We start from the raw sequence: 24274 nt of genomic DNA on the forward strand, positions 1-24274 counted from the left end.
ACAAAAAGTGGAGGTCTGAGCCAAAAAAAAATCCAAAATTGGTCAGGATTGGGGGGGGGGGTCAGTGATGAAAAATCGGTCAGGATGTGGTGGGTTAAAGTGAGAATTTGGGAGAGGAGGGTCCGAAATATCAGTGTTAATAAGAAAGACATGGGTGAAAGATCACTTCCCAACAACTCCCCATAAGGATCCCATGAGAAATTTTAACCCGCCATGTCCCATGAAGATATGGGTATGTCAGAACTTTTTTTCACACTGACACCGGTCAATGTACCAGTACGTTTTGCAATTGCAAGGTCCGTCATTTGCACATTTTTCAAGTTTCGTGGGTGATTTTTGGTAGGCATACGCGGGAGACCTAGCCCTACCCTCCGCCGGGCAGGGACACTCCACGACCCTGCGTGACCCCCACGTGCCATTGTCTCAGTCACTCATCTGGTAGCAGTGACCCAGTCAAGACAGGGCGTGTGCAATCTCTCCGATGATGAAATTCAAGCCGTCCTTGATGCCTTCACAGGCGACAGCAATTCCCCAGTCGATGACGATGTGGAGGACAAAGATTACGTGGCGCATGAGGAAGAAACAAGCAGCAGTGATGAGGAGGTGCCGTAGCCAAGGAAGATGTGGTATGTAACATACCGTAGGGCTATAGGGAAGGCCTGCCTGGACCCCCACCATGTTTTCTCCAGCCTGTGGACGAAGGGTCTGACGAGGACGAGGACGGAACAGTAGGTCACGGTGTTCCCTCATGGTTGGGGAGGGGGATGAAATTGCCGTGAGGAGCTGAAGAGGCGGCAAAAAGAAAAATAAGGTATGGAACTTTTGCTTTGTCTTGGGAAGGAGCGAGTGGTGGGGTGGGTGTGAGTAAAAGGGAAAGTGGTGGTGGTGGTGGGGAGCCAGCTCCTGGGTGAGCACATGGTGCACCTGGGTAGCGAGGAGGTGGGACACAGCCTCTCCCCAGCACCTCTTTCACCCTGTAAACTTCCCACACTTTCTCCCCACAACCATGATGCAGAGAAAGGAAGGAAAGGGAAGGGAAAGGGGAAGGGAAAGGGAAAATGGAGAGACAGATGGGTAAATGGTCACTTCCCAAGGAACTCCCATGAGGATCCCATGAGAAATCTTAATGTACACCTGGGGAGGCCAGAGACAAGGCAATGGCTGAAAATTTCCATTGCAATCATCCACACGAGTTGCTCTACCACCATGCAGACACCAGAGGTTGGACTACGTATCAACTACTTGTTCTCCACGACTATGAATCCTTTAGCTACCCCAGTCATAATGATGGGCATTAAAGTTGCCCAGCACTAACTTTTTTCCAGGAAAGTGGTTAAAAGTTAATTTACAGCATCACTTTGAATGAAGCCATGTGGAGGACAATGGAGACAACAAAGAGGTAGGTATGTGTTATTAATTTACTTGGCACACGACAACTTTTGGAGTAGAATTTAGAGCCACTTCTGTTTGTGGGTGTGATTTGTGTCTGTATATAGCAACTTTTGTGACCATCATATCTATTATACGAGTGGTAGTAACTGAACTGTGGAGGATCATGATCCTCCTTGCTAATCTCCTGTAAACAAATGTCATCTGGCCTGGGTATAGATGGCAAGATTGCTATATTATGTAATTTATTTCCAGTAGTCCAACAGTTACGTTGTAACACAGTGAATGTGACGGTTTAAGATTTACGAAGTGGGCCATGTGCTTAGTCTTTTTATGCTGCCCGTCAACATGTGAGCAACTACAGGAAGACCTATCCCTCTATTTGCTGTTGGAAACCTTCATATGAGGAAGAGCTAACCCATTTCCCCCTTGCTGGAACAGGAACAGAAAGTGCATAAGGACGTTGTTGCTTGGAAATGGTGGTCAGATTAATCTCATTATATTTGTCAAACTTTGGTTTAGACCATAATAACTGAAAATAAGCAGCAGTCTGATAGTGAGATGTTGCAACATGAACTTGGAACGTACAGGAGGAGCAGACCAAGTTGCAGAACGAGTGACAAGAGTGCTGGGGACGGTCAGATTGTGTCTTCACTGTGCACATCACGGGACGGGACACAACGGCTGATGCATCGGAGGCATGCGACTCCCTCACATTCTTCCTACCATCGTAATAGGATATGTCCCCTGTTGCCTTCACTGTGCAGACCTCCACCTCCTCCCTTCACTTGGGACAATCCCTCAAGCAAGTGGAGTGAGGACCCTTGCAATGAAAGAACATACAAACTCGGATGTGCAGTGTTCATCATGACCCTGAACTGCACACCTACCACTCACTTACTAAGAAGCCCGACAAGACTTGTCATTATGTCATATAACTGACACCTTGAACAGTGAAGAGGGTTAGGAATATATGGCCTGATGTTAGCAAGTTTGTAACCAACTCTGACATGTACTGGGAGAAAAACTTTATCAAAGGTCAGGGTAATGGTGGCAGTCTTAATCCTCTTGCTCTTCGTGAATCCAGTCATAAATCTAGCATCAATTCCATCCTACTGTGCAAGTTTACGTATACCGTCCTCCTCCATAGCCATGAGGTCCTTACAGGTTATAACACCCTTGCAGGAATTCATAGAAACCGGGATCCTCGGCCTGACATCATAACAGTGCAACCTATGCAATTTAAACAAGTCCTTTACCTATGCAGAAGAAATAATTTTAACCAGAAGGTCTCCACTAGCAAGTTTTTTCACATGTTCCATCTCACCAGTTAAGTCTTCAATTATCTTCTTAATAATGAAAAAATACTAGTTTAGGGAGTGGAACCAACAGCATGTAGCAGGACAAAAGATCCATTATTTACAGAAGTGGTATGAGGGGAGTATGAGTCTAGGACTGGTCAGTCTGGAGACAGTCAATCTGTGACACAGTCAAGGGTCCATCAGGACCAGCTTAATCTCCTGAAGGGGGGAGATGCAGCAAGGGTGTCCGCGACAGAAATGATCTCCCCGTCATGGGAGAAGTGCAAAGAAAGAGAAAAAACGAGCGAGAGGCAAGAGACCAAGAATAAGACAACTAAAACTGATCAGTAAGGAGGTCATTCCAGAGGTGAGTAAGCACAGGCAATCTAAGAAAATAGATACAAACATCTCTTGTGTTTCAAGACGGGAAAGGGAGGAAAATGAGTATTAGCTAACCTAACTAAACTACAATGATGAACAAAAAGTTAATGCCGGTGGGGCAGCCCTTCAGCTACAGGGAAGCAAGACACACATGTCCGTTCCCTCCACAGCCACGCATCAGAGTCCCTCTAAACAAAAGGTGATCGAGCCGAGACATTTATGACTTTGGAAATTCCCTTCCCATTGTCGTGTCGCAGCCTGGCTGGCTACCTCTAGAAAAATCCCGCCATCCTAACCCGCCTCTGATTACATCAGTGCTGTCCTTTGTGCATACCTACCTAGGCTGAAAAATCGCTTCTCATGATGAGTAACACTTTTTACACGCAGTGATCTGCTCCCAATTTTTTTTCTCATTTGTTTATTCAGATGCTTTTTAATGATAGTAGTTTCTTTGCACCTTGGCCAATGATTATGCTGATCTATGTGCAACGCTAGGGAATTAGATACTCTGTGACATCGCACATCTGCTTCGTGTTTCGCTATCTTTGTATCCATTCCTCGTCCTGTTATCCATATATAAGCTTTTGAGCATCTAATAAGCGGTATGCTGTATACTACATTGTTCTTGTTTTTACTTCCTCTCACTTTTGCGTTCACTATTACTCTTATTTTACATCCCAGTGGTGGTGCGATCCTAAGGCCTGCTCTCTTTAAGTACTTGTTGATAACCGAAGCCTTGGCTGTGTTGGGGACAGATGCATATCTTGTATTGACTTCGTCTGATTAAATATTGTAATTATCTCTTTTCTTTTTTATATCATTATCCTTCCATTCTAGTTTTAGTAACATGCCTACTGTATAGGATAGCTTTTTAAAAGCTTCCATTATATATTAATAAGCTATGCTATCCAGTAGGCATGTTGTTATAACTAAGAAGGAAGTGCAGAGGTAGTCCCGTTTTACTTGTATAAAAAATGACTACATGTTTACCACACTTACTTCAAGGAAGGAAGATGTATCAGTTGCAGTTCTTGTACAGCGGTATGATTATGAACTAGTATGTCCAAAAATCCAAAAAAGTGAGAGGGTTGAAGCCTGCTGTCCCACGACACGCATATTAATATCTCAGTGCGCTATGGTCGTGTAATAAACGCGTGATACCTTTCAATATATCATTGCTGCTTCTCTAGTCTGTCTTAGGGGGATTGCTATATTTATGGGACAGATTATACCTAGAAATATTTCATGTCCAGTCCCTATGTTTGTCATTCCAGATGGTTACGTTCTACGTTTGTGTCATTCCAGATGGTTAGGTTATTTATCTTGGTTAAATACTTCATTTTAACTATATAAAGTAGTTACAAGAAATGGGTGTGACACAACACTTAACAGCTATTTGGGATGAAATTGTTAAGTGTTACAAGTGAAAACTGCCATAGCATGATGAAATGAATAACATTTCCAAATTAATAACAGTTTAAGTGGAGTCAGAAGTAAAAAAATATCCCAAATTCTGTACATATCTGAGTGCAGAAAATTGATCTATTGACAATTTGTCTTCATTGTCTACTGTGCAAGGTATAAAATGAGATACAGAGATCCACTACATCCTCTGGAAGTCAGTTATGAATACTCTCTTCATACTATTAGTTTCTAAGTCAAGACACTCTTCCCTTCTGTGTGGTGCTGGAACCACATAAAGTACAACACACAGGACAAGAAAGAACGGCTAATACACATACTATTACTAGTTCATCTGTAGTTCTGGTTCTTTGAACGGTGTGATTAGGAACTCTGCAATGGTCCTGTAATGCATTTATTGTTTAGTGCGACTTATTTGGCAGCAGTACTTTTACTACGCATGTATTTCACTATGAAAGATCCGAGGAGGGACACGTCTATTGCAGGTAAATATGTCTTAACCAACCTACGGCAGCCCCACCTACTGCTGTCTTTATCTTGTAAATGACTGCTGATCCCTCAGAGTCGCTTCTGACGGTACCTGTGATTGACTGAGCGAAGGCATGGTGTCAGCTGCTGCCAAGGGAGATTTACAATTACAGAAGTTATGCACAGGGTGATGTGTCGGAGAGAAATATCTGGTTATGAGAAATTTATGCATGGGATCTGTCGTCTTAACATCACAGTAAACAATAGCACCAGATATTAAGATATTGCGTTTTGAGCATCGTAAGTACGTGTTTTGTGTATAACGCCCAGGAAACTATTAACACACAGGGTGGTAACCATATAGTGAAATGGAGGCGTAGTGGTCTAGTGGGTTAAGGCATTCCATTAGGATGAGGCTCATGTGAATTTCCATCTGCAGGGTGGTTGGGGTTCATGCTGACATGACGGCACTGAAAGACGAGCGACGCTGGTCACCCATGCCTTACATGTTGGGAGTGAGTACTCTAGCCCCGAACCCCTGTGATCCCTGTGAAGCAGAGAAGGACTGGATGATTAAACATACATTTTATAAGATCATGGCGTTAGATATTTTCACACCTGCTCGGAGGATAGTTCAGCAGATGTAATGCTTTTCGTAGCACATGTGTGCATGTGTGTGTGCAACTATCTGTGTTTGTCGGTGTAAACAAATTACTGTAACTCAGTTTAGATCTGATTTTAAACATCTCTGTGGCAAGATTGAGGATTAGTCAAGCGATAGACAAATTCTTTTGGAGACCAATCGCTCAGAGGTCAATGTCACATGGCAATGTTAACCTCAATAGATTTAGTCTGATTTAGAACAAACTTGGTGGAAGGGTTGAAGGTGAGGCACGACTGGAGAGATTAATTTTTTTCAATAATCATTTGAAGGTCAAAGCCACACAGAATCATCAAGGTTCTTCCTCCCATCATCTCCAGACATCACCTTCTGCTCCCCAAACCTCGTCCCTACTACATCATGGAGAGTGGTCAAAACCCTAGGCTCGGATCACCTCCCAAGCATCATCACTACCAAAACCAGAATCACCCCAGCTGGCCACAGACACACTTACACTAATTATAAGAGAGCCTTTGTAACTGAAACAGAACAGCATTTCGAAACACTAAACAGTACACCCATCACAAACATCAACACCGCTGTGCACACTTTCAATACAATTATACAAAATGCAGACAAAAGACACATCCCAAGAGGCAACAGAAAGGGACACAACCCCAACTTCACATCAGAAATTCAAGGCCTCATCAGACAACGGGACACTCCGACACTCCTCAACACCCCATACACAAGACATCGTACAACAAATACAAGAACTCAACACTCAAATAAACAATAAAATATCAGAACAGCAAACACTAAACTGGAAAAATTACCTCCAAACACTTGACCACAAAACAAACATCAGCAAACTCTACAAAACACTAAACAGCATCACACTATCCAACAGCAACACCACACAATCACACGCTGCCATCACAACAACAGACACCATACCCTCAAACAAACAACAAGCAAACACTCTCATCAATCACTTTTCACAAGTCAGCCATCTAACCCCCCATCCAGAAGACCGACGTATCATCAGACGTAAGAGACAGTTCCCCACAGACCCAGACTATGCACCTTTCAGTTACAACCAGACGAAGCACATCATTAACAACCTCAAGCACTCATCTGCCTGTGGACCAGACACCATAAGCACCATTCACCTTAAACACCTAGGACCACAAGGCATACAAGCACTCACCAACATATCAAACTACAGCTACTCACACAACATAATACCCAACATCTGGAAGCATGACAATATCATCACCATCCCTAAACCCAACAAAGACCCCACGTTACCCTCCTCACATCGCCCCATCACACTCCTCTGCACTCCCTCTAAAGTCACTGAACGACTGATACTACAACTAGTCACACCTTACATTCCACTAGCCCAGTCACAACATGGCTTTAGGCCACTACACTCCACAAACACCCTTCTTACAGAACTTACACAGAGAGTTTTCGATGGTATAAATTCAGCTAGGCCACCACACAGAACACTCCTAATCACACTAGACATTAGCAAAGCTTTTGATGCCATCCCCCGCCACAACCTCACAAACAAAATACTCAACACAAACATGCACAATAACACAAAAAGATGGCTGGCAAACTACTTAGCAGGCAAATGTGCACACGTAACATTTGCCAGTCAGTCTTCTAACATCAGAAACATCACAAATGGCGTCCCCCAAGGATCTGTTTTGTCCCCTACACTCTTTAACCTATACATGCATGACGTACCCACCCCACACACCACAGGTACACATAGCTTCTTATGCAGATGATATAACACTTACATGTACACACCAAAATGCAAACACAGCTGCACACATCATTCACCTTACCTCAACACACTACACGAATGGTTCATCACAAACAGGCTCAAAATAGCCCCAGCCAAATCTACAGTGACCCTTCTCACAAACTGGACAGCAGAACACAGTCACATCCCACACCTCACCATAAACAACACTCCCTTACCACACACACACACACACAAAATCCTTGGTGTAACATACAATACATCAATGTCATTTAAACAACACATCACAAACAGTAAAAATAAAATAACACCAAGACTCAATGCTTTGAGGTCACTTGCCCATACAACATTCGGACACGACAAAGAAACCACCACCACAGTATACAAATAATACATACGTTCAGTGATAAATTATGCAAGCCCTACCTGGGCTTCTAACCTCACCAAAACACACTACAACACTCTACAGACCATACAGAACAAGGCCTTAAAAATAATCACAGGCTGCACAGCTACTACACCCACAGACCACCTACATCAAGAAACCAAAGTCCTCAAAGTCAAGGATCATTTAGACATGAGAGGCACCCAGTTCCCTTGCTGCAGCCTCCACAAACCCACAACATCCACTACAGTACATGGCGGCACATACACCCACACCAAGGAACATCAAAACAACACCCAGCACACGATATCATACACAAATACTGTCATCTCTCCCCCCTCGCGCACCCCAGACCAGCTTCCAGAAGCACATCCACACTCAGATCACTCGCCGCTCCATTCAGTCACTTAAAGACAACACACAGCTGCATGCTCGGCCTCCTGACATCCACCCTTCTGAATCCTATCTTCCCCGTGAGGACAGGGTCCACCTGGCCAGGCTGAGATATGGGCACCATCCAGCCCTCTTAAGCTACCAGAAGAGGCTGGATGACTCCGTCGCTGATGCCTGTCCAGGATGCAACACAGCACCCCATACTATTAAGCACATTATGGAAGACTGCATTCCACACAATCACCTACGCCAACAACACAACATACACTCTTTGAGAGCTCTGTGGGAAAGCCCGGTCTCGGCCATGGCCTTCCTAAGGGACTCGGGGCTGTTCAGCCAGACTGCCTAGGGAACAACTACTACTGCTACTACTACTATGATAAGTTTCATCTGATTTGCACTATCATTGTTAGAACAAGCGGTGATCAGTCAAGAGGTTGGTCTTTTTTTTTTTTTTTTTTAATAACAGTAGGACAATGGTCAGGATCTCATAGTTGAATCTATGTAAAAGGTTTTTCTCCAGTTTTCATCGAACTTTCTACAAAAGTTCAAGAAAAGCAAGGATGAAGGAACTGGATGTTGAGGACAATCAGTCAAATGCACAGGTCACACAGAAAGACAAAAGACCAAAGTCAGATGGCATGGTCAGCGTAAACGGTGTCACGAATCAAATTCGCGACATTTCCCTTTTGTGAAAAACACGAACTATTAGTGGAAAACTCACTGTGTATCGCTCAGTTAACCGTTTCTCTCTCCACTTCTGTGGTATACTTTTCAAAACATTCGTCACTGTTTCAAAAGTGACCGATTTAATGCACGTCACTAAGTGCTCTGCTGAGCGATACTATTGTTTCTTTATTGTTCGCCCCTGCTTGCCTCGACCGTTAGAAAAATGCGGCCTAGTGCTCCGCTTTTGTCTCCCACAACTTATTCAGTCCAGTGTTTGCTCTGATGGAGAGAGGTTCTGTGCTCCAGAATTGCGAGAGAAGAGGTCGCTAGCACCCAGACTCCACTGAGTACAGTTTCTCCAAGCTCCCACCCCTTGGTGATACACAGCATTCATCGACCAGTATTTCCTTTTTGTATTTTCCTAGGTTTAAGAGTTTAATTAAGGTGTTTTTTTTCCTAGGCGTAAGGATTTAGCTCTTCTGTGAGTGAGTGAGTGCGATCTCATTAATTTGATTTGAAGTGTAACGTTAAATTTATTTTGTAATCAATAAATTTAACAGTTCTTTTTATTGAGCTTAATGTAATGTAAACTCTTGTTCCATTTCTCCATAATTAAGCTTATTTCCCATATAGCTCCTAGCTTGCATAAACGTTTGCCTTTCATAACTGGTACTTAGGCCAGTCTTGTGTATTAAACTTAAAATCCGTTGTGCCTCCTAGGAGTTAAGCACCAGCAAGAGCCTGATAGTATTATTAGTATTAGTTATTTATTGTCAGGGGTGAAGTAACTTTCTCCAGAGGCTAACAGTACCGGTACTAAGAAACAGCAATTGAGTAATTAGTCTCTGCTGTGTACTGTTGAGGAAGTTTATAAATTCTCGTTCTTAGAGAATCTTGCGAAGAAGTCAGCGTAAAGTAATCGTTGCTTGATTTAGTAAGACGATCATTGTCCCTGCTCCTCAATATTATTGAATATTATTATCAATTAAATAAGATTTAGCATTTATTTTAAAAACCCCGTGTTATCCTAAAAACCCTGTGACAATTGGCGACCTCATTCCAGGATATTAACTCCTAGCTCTAAAGCTATTCACGAGATAGTACTCACTCGTTCATATTTAGGTATTTATCATTAAAGTTTATAGGCACAAGCTTGCTGGTGTTTACCGTTAATTTAGCAAGTGAATTTTTGCTTTATTAATCCATAGAGTATTTAACTCTATTTAGTACTTTATTCTTGGTAACGCCAGACGATTTTATTCGCTCCTGGGAAGTCACCGTACCCATTGTGTTTATTATTGAGTCTTCCCAGTCATTTGCATTTTTGCTCTAATCTTTGCCAGTTAACTAGATAAGACTGGTCACCACTAGCTTGTGTCTGTACTCTTTACTTGTGTCATTAGCATTCGTTTGCGAAGCAGTCAGTACTCAGTTTCTTTTGCTTAATAAGCTAGCATCATGGCAGCCAGTGCTTATGTACAGGAAGCCAAAGATATGGGTCTCACAGACCCAGAGAAAATACAGAGTTACGTTCTCTCACGGTTTAATTACGAGCAAGAACGTGAGAAAGATGCTCGTGAAGAGCGTAGAATCCAACACGAACACGAGCGAGAACAGCGTGAGGAACGCGAAAAGGAGCGCGAACACGAGCGAAAACAGCGCGAACTCGACTTAGAACATGAGCGAGAACAGCGTGAGGAACGAGAGAAAGAACATCAATACGAGTTACAACAACGCGAGAGAGAACGAGAGCACGAACGTGCCGAGCGAGAAGCACGTGAAAAACACGAATATGAAATGCTGAAGCTCAAGCGAGATTCCTTGGCTTCAGACACATCCGGTGCAGTTGGTCCAAGCTCCACGAGCGTTCTCCCTGCACATGTCCTGGCGACCCCACGCATCAAGCTTCCTTCATACAAGGAAAGCGAGCGAATCGAGCCGTACATAGCTCGTTTTGAGGACATGGCAGACATGTATCAACTGGATGAGGCAGCTAAGTGGATCCAATTTCTTAGTTTATTTGAGGGCCCTGCCCTCGATATTCTCCACAGAATTCGTGGAGACAATCTCACCTATGAGACGATGAAAGCTGCACTCATTAAGGCGTATGGTCTCACAGTAGACGACGCCAAAGTTCAGTTCATGTGAGCTCGCCTCCAAGACAAGGAGACAGCTGTTCAGTTCCTTGACCGTTTCACTGCTTACTTAGGTGAGTGGATGGAGAAAGATGAAACTCCTTCCACGCGTGAGGGGATAATTGACCTTATGCTGCGTACACAGCTAGAGAGGTCGTGGCCTGCTGAGCTCATAGCACAGCTTAAGATCTGCCAGGTGAAAGATGCCAGCCAAATGGCAGAAAAGGCTGACGCATTCCTTACTGCATATGGGTATCAAACTCGTAAGCAAAACACCTGGAGCAGAAAAGATACTGCCAAATCTGGGAAGCCGTCTCAGACTGAATCCCAGCAACAAGGCCATTCTCAGAATAATGGCCAAGGTCCAAAACCCCAGTGGAAGGACCAGGGGCAAAACACTCAGAAACCTGAGTGGAAGAGGTACAACAAGTACCCTAACCAGCAGCAGTATCAGCCACGCAACTGACCGTCGGGACAAACTTTTTCACCACCAGCTCAAAAGAGGCAGGAAGTGAATGCAGCCTTCATTCCTCAGCAGCAGCACGGTGGTCACGTCCCTACCAGTATGGGTACTTCCCCACAGTTCACTAGTCCCACAGTGACAGTGAACCCCCCTCCACAGATGGCCAATGTTCCATCTTCCCAATATAATTCTCAAGGCACAATGTTTGCCGCATCAGTTCAGCAGCCTCATGAGTGGCTAGCTGCTTCCTCCACAGGCCCTCCCACAGGTGACAGTACCTTCCTTGTTCAGCCAGGGTTTGTGGGAGACATTCCTGTGAGGGTCCTGAGAGATAATGGTTCCTCAGGTTGCTCTGTCAAGCAGAGTCTAGTTCGACCTGAGCAGTATACAGGTCGACAGATCCATGCAAACCTTATTGATGGATCAGTGAGATTGTTCCCTGAGGCATGTATCCAGGTGGCATCTCCATTTTATACTGGTACGACACTTGCAGTTGTCATGCCAGAACCTTTATTTGACCTAACTGTAGGCAACATTCACGGAGTCAAGGATAGTTGCTCCGATGATGACGCTACTCAGACTTTGGCTGCTGCAGTAACACGAGCCATAGTTGAGGCTCCAGACTGTGTCACCCCAGTGATCATTGAATCGCCGCAAGATATGATATGTAGTCAACTTTTTGTACAAGAACAACGTTCTGACCCAACACTTGCTGCCGTGCGAAACAAACAAAAGGGTCGAGTGATTAAGTATTCATGGGGAGGTCGAGCCAAGTTACTTCACAAACAAGGACAGCTCTACCGTGAGTCACGAACACCCGAGGGCGAGGTTCGACTGCAGTTTGTCGTCCCCCCCAAGTACCGCCAAGCAGTGTTAGAATGGGGTCATTGTTCAGCCTCAGGAGGTCACATGGGCAAAAGAAAGACCCAGGGCCGTATCCGAGCTGACTTTTTCTGGCCAGGAATGGGACGAGACATAGATAGTTTTGTCCGTTCCTGCAGTGTGTGTCAAAGTAACACCACTAATCAGGGACATGCCCTTCCTGTGCTGTTCGTAACCACACCTGTAATCTCTGAGACAGTTGAGAGACAGGGTAGTGGTGAAGTGAGTGTAGACCTGACATCTCACTTGTTGGCCCCACAGGACACATTATGTCCAGGGCCTGTACATACATATTATGTACCATAGGTTAAGGGGGAAGTTCGAGAGAGAACTCCGCAGAGGCGACACGAGGCTATGGAAGGCCCGAGTTTGCACAAGGATTCTCAGCTCCCCGATACTAATATAAGTAGGACTGTAGGTTAAGGGGGAAGTTCGAGAGAGAACTCCACAGAGGCGACTCGAGGCTATGGAAGACCCAAGTTTGCACAAGGATTCTCAGCTCCCCGATATTAATATAAGTACTGTAGGAAAAGGGGGAAGTGAGAACTCCGCAGGTGACTCGAGGCTATGGAAGACCCGAGTTTGCACAAGGATTCTCAGCTCCCTGATATTAATATAAGTACTGTAGGTTAAGGCATAGGTTAAGGACCTGTGTGCGGTTCGAGGCTATGGAAGACCCGAGTTTGCACAAGGATTCCCAACTCGCCGACACTAATCGTGTGCTATAATTAATGGCGACCTCGAATGTACGAAGCTTAGGCTGTCACTTGTATTTTTCAGCTACAGCATACTTTTCGTAGCATGTACTGATTGCTAGGCAGAGAGAGTAATTATAACGTAATAAGAATTTTGTCTCATTGACACTTTTGATGCTCCACCTTAATTGGTTTTGCAGGTACAGCAATGGGTGTAGCAGTTTTGCTGTGCAGACCAGCTGATCATCTGCCGCACGCTGCCGCCTCTTCTCCTCTGCCTTCGTCATCGCCATATTATTATTTACTGTGTCATTTTACACGTAGGTACAGTTACACTACAACTGTCACACCTACACCGTGTATTACATACACCACGCTACACAACAATTAGTTGTCAGTGTAAATGTAGCGACTTTTTGCTCAGTTTGACCTGAGTACAGGATTTTCACTATCGTCACTGAGTTTTTCCCTCAAACTTGCTTCTATTAACGTAAATACGAGTTTTTTTTCGCTCACTGGCAACTGCAACTTTCTCCTGTAGCAGGATAGCACACACACCACAGTGTGAATCTTGTGTGAATGACTTAGGATGTGTACATATATATATATATATATATATATATATATATATATATCCACAAATTTTTTCCCATAAGGAAAAAATTTAATTTTCTAAGGGCGTAATGTCACGAATCAAATTCGCGACATTTCCCTTTTGTGAAAAACACGAACTATTAGTGGAAAACTCACTGCATATCGCTCAGTTAACCGTTTCTCTCTCCACTTCGGTGGTATACTTTTCAAAACATTCGTCACTGTTTCAAAAGTGACCGATTTAATGCACGTCACTAAGTGCTCTACTGAGCGATACTATTGTTTCTTTATTGTTCGCCCCTGCTTGCCTCGACCGTTAGAAAAATGCGGCCTAGTGCTCCGCTTTTGTCTCCCACGACTTATTCAGTCCAGTGTTTGCTCTGACGGAGAGAGGTTCTGTGCTCCAGAATTGCGAGAGAAGAGGTCGCTAGCACCCAGACTCCACTGAGTACAGTTTCTCCAAGCTCCCACCCCTTGGTGATACACAGCATTCATCGACCAGTATTTCCTTTTTGTATTTTCCTAGGTTTAAGAGTTTAATTAAGGTGTTTTTTTCCTAGGTGTAAGGATTTAGCTCTTCTGTGAGTGAGTGAGTGCGATCTCATTAATTTGATTTGAAGTGTAACGTTAAATTTATTTTGTAATCAATAAATTTAACAGTTCTTTTTATTGAGCTTAATGTAATGTAAACTCTTGTTCCATTTCTCCATAATTAAGCTTATTTCCCATATAGCTCCTAGCTTGCATAAACGTTTGCCTTTCATAACTGGTGCTTTGGCCAGTCTTGTGTATTAAACTTAAAATCCGTTGTGCCTCCTAGGAGTTAAGCACAGCAAGAGCCTGATACTATTATTAGTATTAGTTATTTATTGTCAGGGGTGAAGTAACTTTCTCCAGAGGCTAACAGTACCGGTACTAAGAAACAGCAATTGAGTAATTAGTCTCTGCTGTGTACTGTTGAGGAAGTTTATAAATTCTCGTTCTTAGAGAATCTTGCGAAGAAGTCAGCGTAAAGTAATCATTGTCCCTGCTCTTCAATATTATTGAATATTATTATCAATTAAATAAGATTTAGCATTTATTTTAAAAACCCCGTGTTATCCTAAAAACCCCGTGACAAACGGTTTTAATCCAATTTAGGGCAAATTTGGTGGAAGGCCTGAAGGAAAGAAAAGACGGAAGTGTTCGATTCTAAGAATATTAAGTCAACAGTCAAGGCCAGAGGGCAAGGCAAAATGTTCCACCCTATGACTCAGACAGTATATATTACAGTTTGGACCAAAGTTAGTGGAAGAATTAACAGGTAAACCAAGGACGAAAAGATCTGATTTTGAGAGTAAATAAGAACAACTAAGACTATTTTGATTCAATTTGGACCAAACTCAGTGAATGGGTTGAGTCAGGCGAGTCATAGCCATGTCAAATATTCCTCCCTTTGATCATTTGTAAAAGCGGAGATGTTGCACTCTCTGGGTGCTCATTCCTATTTACTCTGTCACTATGAAATATGGAAGGTTATACCATGTGATTCTTTAACCTGCCCCCTGGCCACAGTCTTCTCAGTGAATCAGGAGTAATCCTTACCAGGATAACAGACCTTGCTAGTTTACCTGTTACCCCATTTTGCTTATACTGCATCTCATAACATAATCTTCTGCAGTACAACCTAGCACAGAAGATTTCATACTTTGTTGTTGTTGTTGTTGCTGTTCCTTGACCCCAATCTACCTGGCCAAGCAGACCCGTCAACCACGGGTAAGCAACTGCCCCACTGGGTTCGTCCCACAGATTCCCAACCCCGTTGATGCTGTCTGCATTTTAGTGTGGTATAGTATGTGTTATGCAGTGTTCCATTACGCGTGTTATATTGTGTGGGTTCATTCTAGAAGCGCGGCATGTGCAGTCTTTAATTCCACCCAACGTGAATCTACACTGAAGTGGATTGGGTGATGTCCTGATCTAAATCTAGCTTGTTGTACTCGATCAGGTCTATCGAACCCTCAAACGGCAGGCTACTTTCCAATTTTACGTCCGTGTGGGATGAGTTAGTTTGGAAAAAATAAAGTGTTATTAAATCAGGCTAAACATGCATAAATGGATCAGAACAGCAGAAAAAACAAAGAATTTGATGTTACTCTCTTCAGATTGCACGTGGGCTGGGTGGTGGTGGGAGGTGAGTGAGAGGGGTGGTGGTGCGTCAAGGTCACTCTCAGTGGCACGCGACTGACAGCACACAGGCAGAGAGTCTTGTTTGCTGCTTTTTTTTTTTTTTTTTTGGAACAGCAGACTAAAATATATTCTTTTTACATTATGTACACTGTTCTGTCTTCAAGGTGCACTATGAACACTACATACATTATATGTAAACCTTTTCTTACTTTACGTTTCTACAGGTATAATTTTACCTATGTAAATATTATGTAGCCTACAACTGTTCATATTACCACAACTGTTCACACTAGTATGTTACAATATGGTATTCTGTGAAGCAGTCAGTACAGACCCACACCACACTCCTGGCATATAATAGGCCCGCACTGGAATGTGTTCTGGAACGTAGACCGCCTTTTCCTTGACGGATGTTCCGGAACGTTGTCGCCTTTTATGGGTTAAGAATACCTCTGTTTATGGTAATTTTGAGAGGAGGAGCTTGTAATACGCTGTTCTGAATGAGATTTGTACTGACCTGCGCAGGAAATGAGTATGCTGGTAACTCTTCATTGCCAATGTTGGAATGTTTGGAGGTGGGATGATGTTGAAGAGAGTCTGGTAATGTTTGTGCGTGTTTGTTTTATAGGCCTAGTTGTGTTGTGTGGCCCTGTTATATAATGACAGGGAAATGTGGGTTGGGGTAGGCTGCCACATAGAACTGTATGCCTCTCATATCAATATACTGTCTAATAGCAATGACTTTAGTTTCAAAGTATGAGTTGTGGGAGTGGTTTTGGTGCAGCCAGTAATGATGCGTGGGACGTTGTTCTGTGTGGTCTGCAAGGTGCTGTAGTGGGTGTTGGATAGGATGGGGGCCCATGCCGGGCAGGCACAAGGCATCACTGGTCTTGTCCATAAACTGCAGAGCAGCAACAGATGGGATGTCTTTCTGATTCTAATATATGTAAAAACTTATAGCAAAACATATAGAATGAATATTGTTATAGTAAACATTCTTATAATGTTAGTTTCTTGTTTATAGGTACTGTGTTTTTGACAGTGTTATCATGCATGGCAGTCAATACCCATATTACTGAACAATGCACAAGGTTTGCAGAGGAAATATCTGTCAATTACAGGAAACAATTACTGGATCCCTCACAAATGACTTGATGTCATCAGGCTTCTGCATCTTGGCAGATATAAAAAGAACTACCATATAGTTTATATTATATTTTACCTTAAATCTAATGAAACTGTTGCATTCAAGTGATTTCTTTACATGACGTTCCTGCTTTTCATAATCTGATTCAATGTTCGTATTAAAAGTAAAAGAATATAAAAAGTTGAATAGGAATTAGTTTTATATCATTTAGTTTTGGTTAGGACGAATATTTGAAAATACACTTCTGCTTTCCAATCAATATTGTGTCCATTTATGTAATGTGAATTTATTTAGTCTGCGTAACAGCAGAGCTATGGATGAAAGAATCTGAACATATAGCCTGGTAAAGCCTGGGGCAAAAATGACACCTCACCCTTCCAGCCACTCTTCTTCCTTGTGTCGGACGTCTACACCCGGCATATTAAATATTATCACCTCACAAATCCAGCCACCAGTCACCTCACAACATCGACCTACTCACTGCCTCCACTAACCTTCAGGGCGGCCAGTTCTACCTAATGGTATGAGCCGCATGAGGTTCTCACGTGACTCCTTACTTCGACCTGCAGCCATTGGTGTGTCAATCGATCCAGGAAGCACACAGTTTACACGTATGGTTTTGCTGAAATGGTATGGAGATCCAGTAACTTACACTTCAGTATGGATGTATCATATTACATAAAAAATCGTTCTTTATATATGAGGAAAATAATTACCAGCATTAAAGCAAATACTGTACATGGAAGCCATGATCAATCCATTGTCCGCATGCCTATATGGTTTAGTTACCTCGCCAATTCCGCAGCACACGTCTTGGTGAGTGAAATAACTCCTCCTTTACTGGCAGTATACCCACCCCTATTGGTAAAGCCAGTTTTCCCCACAATACTTGCAATATTCACTACTGCACCCTTGGGGTCATTCCAATTTTCCAGCAGTGATGTTGCGAAAGCCTGTGTTACCAAGAAAGTTCCCTGCGGAGTAAAATATGATAATAATACTAGATTCATTGTTGCCTGAGTATAAGTATTAATTTCACAATAGTTTGAGCATTTTCTGTCACTTTTTATGTCATATACTATTAAACACTGAAGTGATCGTCACATTTTGGAACTGACCGTCAGGTTGACATCAATATTTTTCTTCCAGGAGTCACCATCAGTCTCTAAGATGGCACCTCCGATGAACACACCGGCACAGTTGACTAGCAGCGAGGGCGAGGCGCCACACTGGTCCTGGGCTGACTTCATGGCGTCCTCCACACTGCTCCTATCTCTCACGTCCATGGCCACAGCCACGTGCTGCCGCCCACCTGTCGGAGACAGGGGAATAATGCATATGTTCTTTACTATGAAATATTACAAGAAATTTCGTAAATAATAACACCAAAGTCCTGCATACCAGAATATTTTCAGGTGCAAATAACAATGACAGGAAATGTTTGGTGCTGCGTCAAACCCAAAAAAGTATGTTTGTGCTGCGAGGAACTTAATAATGACCTTTGATTCCAATTAAAAAGTAAATGGACATCACCAGAACGGACCTAAATGCAAAATTAGAAAGTTTTACCTCAGGACTGCAAGCGGGTCACAAAAAGAGTTTCACTAGATTATTTACCGTCAAATACACCAGGATAAATGCCAACCTTCTCCCCAGGCAATAAATAACTGTACCATCCTGTCTTACAAGTGGAGGTGTGGACACGCCGACACCAAAGAAAGCAGAAATGAGCGAGCTGCACCACTTGTGAGACTGGCTGGCCTCCCTGAGATGCTAGTGTTATATTCTGATTCAGCAACTGAGTAAGCAGCCTGAGCCACAGCCCTAGGGGGATTATGAGACAGACAGACAGACAGACAGAGATCCACTTATTCTGAGCATTCATGAGCACATACAGAAGCAGCGTTCCTGGGTTTTAAATATTCAAAAAAAAAAAAAAAAATCGTCGAGTCAGCATGGTCAACATTGTCAGCCTGTTCACTGCACCAAACACACCGTGCAATATATAGTTTATAGAAGGAGAATGAAACAAAAGCATTTCAGTTTAACTGATATTTGTTTATCATTACTTGGTTTTCCCATCCATAACCTTCAGCACAACTATTAAGCGACTTGACCTGCTGCTGGAGATACTATATCTATCTATCCATCTATCTATCTATCTATATCTATCTATCTATCCATCTATCTATCTATCTATCTATATATATATATATATATATATATATATATATATATATATATATATATATACTTGTCTTTGCTGTGAGACAAGTGTGTGAAAAGTATTTAGCGAAAGGCAAGGATGTGTTTTGGGCATTCATGGATTTAGAGAAAGCGTATGATAGAATTGATAGGGAGGCTTTGTGGACTCTTTTAGGATTGTATGGACTTGATGGTAGGTTACTAAAAGGGGTGAAAAGTTTTTATGTAAATAGTAGAGAGTATGTAAGAGTGGGAAATGCTGTGAGTGACTGGTTTCCTGTGAGAGTGGGGCTGCGACAGGGATGTGTCATGTCGCCTTGGTTGTTTAATATTTACATGGATGGTGTTGTAAGATAGGTGAATGCAAGAGTTTTAGGTGGAGGTCTGAGTCTGGTGAATGTTGATGGTGGAGAGTGGAATCTGAAGCAGCTGCTGTTTGCAGATGATACTGCACTGGTGGCTGATTCAGAGGAGAGATTGAGACAGTTGGTAGAGGAGTTTGGAAGGGTGTGTGAAAGGAGGAAATTGAAAGTAAATGAGAATAAGAGTAAAGTGATGAAGTGTACGAGGTTTGTAGATGGTAGGGGGATGAATATAGCTTTGAATAGCGAGTTGCTTGAGGAGGTAGAGTGTTTTAAATATCTAGGGTCACATGTTGCTGTGGATGGAAGAATAGATGCAGAAGTGAAGCTTAGAATAAATGAAGTAGGAAAGGTGCTGGGAGGAATTAAAAAAGTGTTTAGATGTCGTTCGCTTAGAATGTATGTAAAGAGAAGGTTGTATGAGGATGTTGTGGTACCGACTCCGTTATATGGGGCTGAAACATGGAATATGGGTGTAGCAGAGAGGAAAAGTTTGAATGTAATGGAGATGAGGTGTCTGAGGAGTATATGTGGAGTGACGCGCATGGATCGAGTGCAAAATGATGAAGTGCGAAGGAGAACTGGAGTTGTTTGGGAGATGGCTGGTAGAGTTGAGCAGAGGGTGTTGCGATGGTTTGGGCATATGGAGAGAATGAATAATGAGCGATTAGTGATAAAGATAACTAGATCTGATGTGAGAGGTGTAAGGCTGAGAGGAACACCACGAATAGGATGGATGGACAGTGTGAAGAGAGCACTGGATGCGAGAGGAATGTCTGTTGAGCAAGGAAGAGTGGCTGTGCGTGACAGAAACAAATGGAGAGAAATTGTGAATGAATAACTGATGACGCAGCCCTGAGGGGATATTCTCCCGCATTTGGTCTGATCAGCTAGTCAGGTCAGGTGCGGTTAAGGGGATGGGTCTGTTATGATGTGGCAGGGGTAAACCAGCTCTGCTGTCGGGCCCCGCTGCGGATGTCACTGACTGCATTGCGCAGTTGACCCTTGTGCGGTGTGGTGCCGTGAGGATCTGTCCGTTCTTCCCTTGGGGCTAAGATGCGAATGAATGTGTTTGAATGGATGAGTAAATGGGGAGTGTGTCGTCCTGTCTCGGCTACCTCCCTTTCCTTGGGGGAAGCAGCCTAGGTATATAGATAGATAGATAGATATACACACAAACAGAGGCTTGAGTGTTGAAGCTGCACTAGGCTTACATGAAGGAGTGTTAGTGTCAGCTTTAACATATGGATGTGAGACTATGGTGTGGCATGAAAATGAAGTCATGAATAAGCACAGTGGAGATGGGACTGCTGAGGAATATATGTGGAGTACAGAGGGTGGAAAGGATATGAAATAATGTGATTCGTGAAAGATGTGGAGTTAGGTAGTCGGTGGACACCAGAATCGAAGAGAGTGTAATGAGATGGTATGGAAATGTGGAGAGAATGAATAACAATACAGTGGTGAAAAAGTATATCTGGGCGAATTTCAAGGAGGGAGGAGGCGAGGTAGGCCATAGAGAAGGTGGAGATATATGGTGAATGAGTGTGTGAAGAGGAGAGGTTTGGAAGTCGGTGAGCTAGGAAACTGACAAGAGATTGAGCTGGCTGGATGAATGTTGTGAAGAGAAGTGCATGATCAGGGATTTGACATCCCTTTTTAACGTGGCAGCTTCCGGATTGACACTGTCGGATACGTTTGTGTGAAGCTACAGAACGTGGTGAATGGTTCTGGCGTATCCGATAAAGCCAGGATTCCAGGAGCTTGAATGATGAGTGAATGGAAGCGTGGCCCATTGGACTGGGCAAATATGGGCTGTCTGGACATTGCTACCCCTCACCCTGCCCTAAGGTGGGAAAGGAGGTCCGGATGATGATGATGAATATATATATATGATAAAATGGAAAATGTGAGTACGTTTAGGTACTTGGGTAGTGTGATGAGTAAGGATGTAAGTTTGGAGGGTGAAGTGCTTGAAAGGGTACAAGGAAGAGGTTGCTGGTTCCTTGAAAGCAGTAATAAGAAACAAGGAAGTGAGCATGGAAGTGAAAAAGTTACTACATGACAGTATTGTGATACCAACTCTAACGTATGGAAATGAAGCTTGGACGTTGTTGGAGGGACACAAGTCGAGAGTGAGAGCAGTGGAAATTAGTTATTTAAGAGGAAAGCCTGTGGAGTCACATGGAGAGACAGACTGACAAATGAGGATGTAAAAGTGTGTTGTGGTGTGGATGTGGATGTGATAGGAAGCGTGAGGAGAAACACATTGAGGTGGTTTGGCCATGTGGAGATGATGGAGAGTGAGAGACTGACGAGGAGAGTGTATGTGAGTGAAGTGGAGGGAAGGAGAGGGAGAGGGAGGCCAAGGATGAGATGGAGGGATGGAGTGGAGAGATATATGAGAGAGGGGGGTGTGAGTTGGGAGCAAGGCAGGGAAATGGCGGGGGACAGGGCGACGTGGAGGCGATTTATTTGTGGCCACCTGGTATGGGATTAAGGCGTCTGGCAATAGATAGATAGATGTACACACACACACATACATATATATATAGATAGATAGATATAGTGGTAGGTGGGGGTGGCGACGCTCACCATGCACTCACTCAATGTTGTGCTGCTTCGGAGGGTGTCCTTTCCTCTCTTCCTTCCTCTTCTTTCTTTCCTTCAATCTTTCCTCTTCCTTCTATCTACGGGTGACTTTACACTCGCTTTTCTGTCTTTCTTTCCTTCTTTCCTTCCCCTTCCATCTGCCTAAGGGTGACTACACTGAGTGACAATCCAAATGGTTTCCTGTACACCAGGAAACCATTTGCTACGCTGAGTGGTAACCATATAACCAAATTAAGGCGCCTGGTGGTTTAGTGGGTAATTAAGGCGCTCCAATCGGATTGAGCCTGTGTAGGTTTATATCCAAGGGGTGGCTGGGGTTTAGTCCTCACGTTATGCCAGGGAGGGAGGTGAGAAGACAGGAAGAAATCAGTAGGATAGAAGTTGTGGAAGCAATGAAGAAAGTTAAATCGGGGAAAGCCCCAGGAATTGATGGAGTGTGTGGTGAAATGCTGAAGCATGGGGGAGAGATAGTAGTAGAATGGATGTGGAAGAGGTGCAGATTGGCCTGGGAGGAAGGTAGAGTCCCGGAGGATTGGAAGTCAGGTATAATTATTCCCTTGTACAAAGGAAAAAGGGAAAAAGAAGTGTGTGGTAATCATAGGGGCATTTGTCTTCTTAGTATAATAGGAAAAGTGTATGGTAGGATACTTATAGACAGAGTTAGAGAAAGAACAGAGAAATTAGTTGGAGAAGAACAGGGAGGCTTTAGGAAGGGAAGAGGTTGTGTAGATCAGATATTCATTCTTAGATCTTTAGTGGAAAAGTTTCTAGAGAAGGGAAAGAAGTTGTATGCGGCTTTCATGGATTTGGAGAAAGCATATGACAGGGTGGATAGACAAGGATTGTGGAAAGTGTTAAGAATATATGGAGTAGATGAGAAGTTGTTGAATGCTGTGAAGAGTATGTACGATGGTGCAAAGGCTGCAGTGCGTGTGGATGGTGAACTGTGAATTTTTCTCTTTGAAAGTTGGTTTGAAACAGGGATGTGTCATGTCTCCATGGTTCTTCAATCTGTACATGGATGGGGTAATAAAAGAGGTACAAGGTAGGGTAGTGGATGTTGGAGTGGCCCTGGTGAGAGAGGATAGTGTTTGGAAACTCCCTGTACTGTTGTTTGCAGATGATACTGTGTTGTTGAGTGAAGACGAAGGGGAGCTGCAAGGCTTGGTGGATGAGTTTGAGAGAGTGTGTATGAAACGGAACCTAAAGGTGAATGTAGGGAAGAGTAAAGTGATGGTCTTTGAGAGAGGTGAAGTCAGTGACTGTACAGCGAGGTTGGATGGTGAGGAATTGGAAAATGTGAGTACGTTTAAGTATTTGGGTAGTGTGATGAGTAAGGATGGAGGTTTGGAGGGTGAAGTGCTTGAAAGGGTACAGCAGGGAAGAAAGGTTGCTGGTTCCTTGAAAGCAGTGATAAGAAACAGGGAAGTGAGCATGGAAGTGAAAAAGTTACTACATGACAGTATTGTGATACCAACTCTAACGTACGGAAGTGAAGCTTGGACATTGTTGGAAGGACACAAGTCAAGAGTGAGAGTAGTGGAAATGAGTTATTTAAGAGGAGCCTGTGGAGTCACGTCGAGAGACAGGCTGACGAATGAGGATATAAAGGAGCGTTGTGGTGTGGATGTGGATGTGATAGGAAGCGTTATGAGGAACACACTGAGGTGGTTTGGCCATGTGGAGAGGATGGAGGGTGAAAGACTGACGAAGAGAGTGTATGTGAGTGAGGTGGAGGGGGGAAGAGGGAGGGGGAGGTCGAGGATGAGATGGAGGGATGGGGTGGAGAGGTATATGAGAGAGGGGGGTGTGAGTTGGGAGCAGGGGAGTGAAATGGCGGGGGACAGGGCGACTTGGAGGCGATTTGTTTGTGGCCACCCCAAACGGGATTGAGGCGTCTGGCAATAGATAGATAGATAGAGTTATGCCACTCAGGGATAAGTGAGGTTGGTCACTCTCATCTTAATCATTAGGACCAACTTGCGTAGCCCCAGGCTCCTATGCTCCTCATGGAGTGACGTAGGATTAGATGATGGTAATGTATATATTAATATTTGTGTGTGTGTGTGTGTGTGTGTGTGTGTGTGTGTGTGTGTGTGTGTGTGTGTGTGCAATGACGGACTTTTACTCATCTAACGGCCGTTTGTGATCCTCCAAAATTGTTCTTTCATTTTCACATTTGTTGAACAGTCACAGACGAAGGTAACTGCGTCACTCTTT

The 24274-nt window shown here is 43.5% G+C and overlaps 1 protein-coding gene across 1 annotated transcript in view; it reads right to left on the reverse strand.

Annotated features, from left to right (window-relative positions):
• LOC145394476 ((3R)-3-hydroxyacyl-CoA dehydrogenase-like) overlaps nt 1–24274 on the reverse strand; it is a 71867-nt gene that overhangs the window by 10624 nt on the left and 36969 nt on the right. Inside the window, exons 3-5 of the mRNA XM_080268330.1 lie at nt 17993–18186; nt 17664–17848; nt 17369–17496 (exon numbers count right to left, since the gene is read on the reverse strand). Coding sequence (XP_080124456.1) covers nt 17369–17496; nt 17664–17848; nt 17993–18186 — 507 coding nt within the window. The remainder of the gene's footprint in view (nt 1–17368; nt 17497–17663; nt 17849–17992; nt 18187–24274) is intronic.

The sequence above is a fragment of the Coenobita brevimanus genome, chromosome 27, assembly GCF_032717465.1.
Source record: "Coenobita brevimanus isolate Jiangsu-jjx chromosome 27, ASM3271746v2, whole genome shotgun sequence".
Classification (NCBI taxonomy): Eukaryota; Metazoa; Arthropoda; class Malacostraca; order Decapoda; family Coenobitidae; genus Coenobita; species Coenobita brevimanus.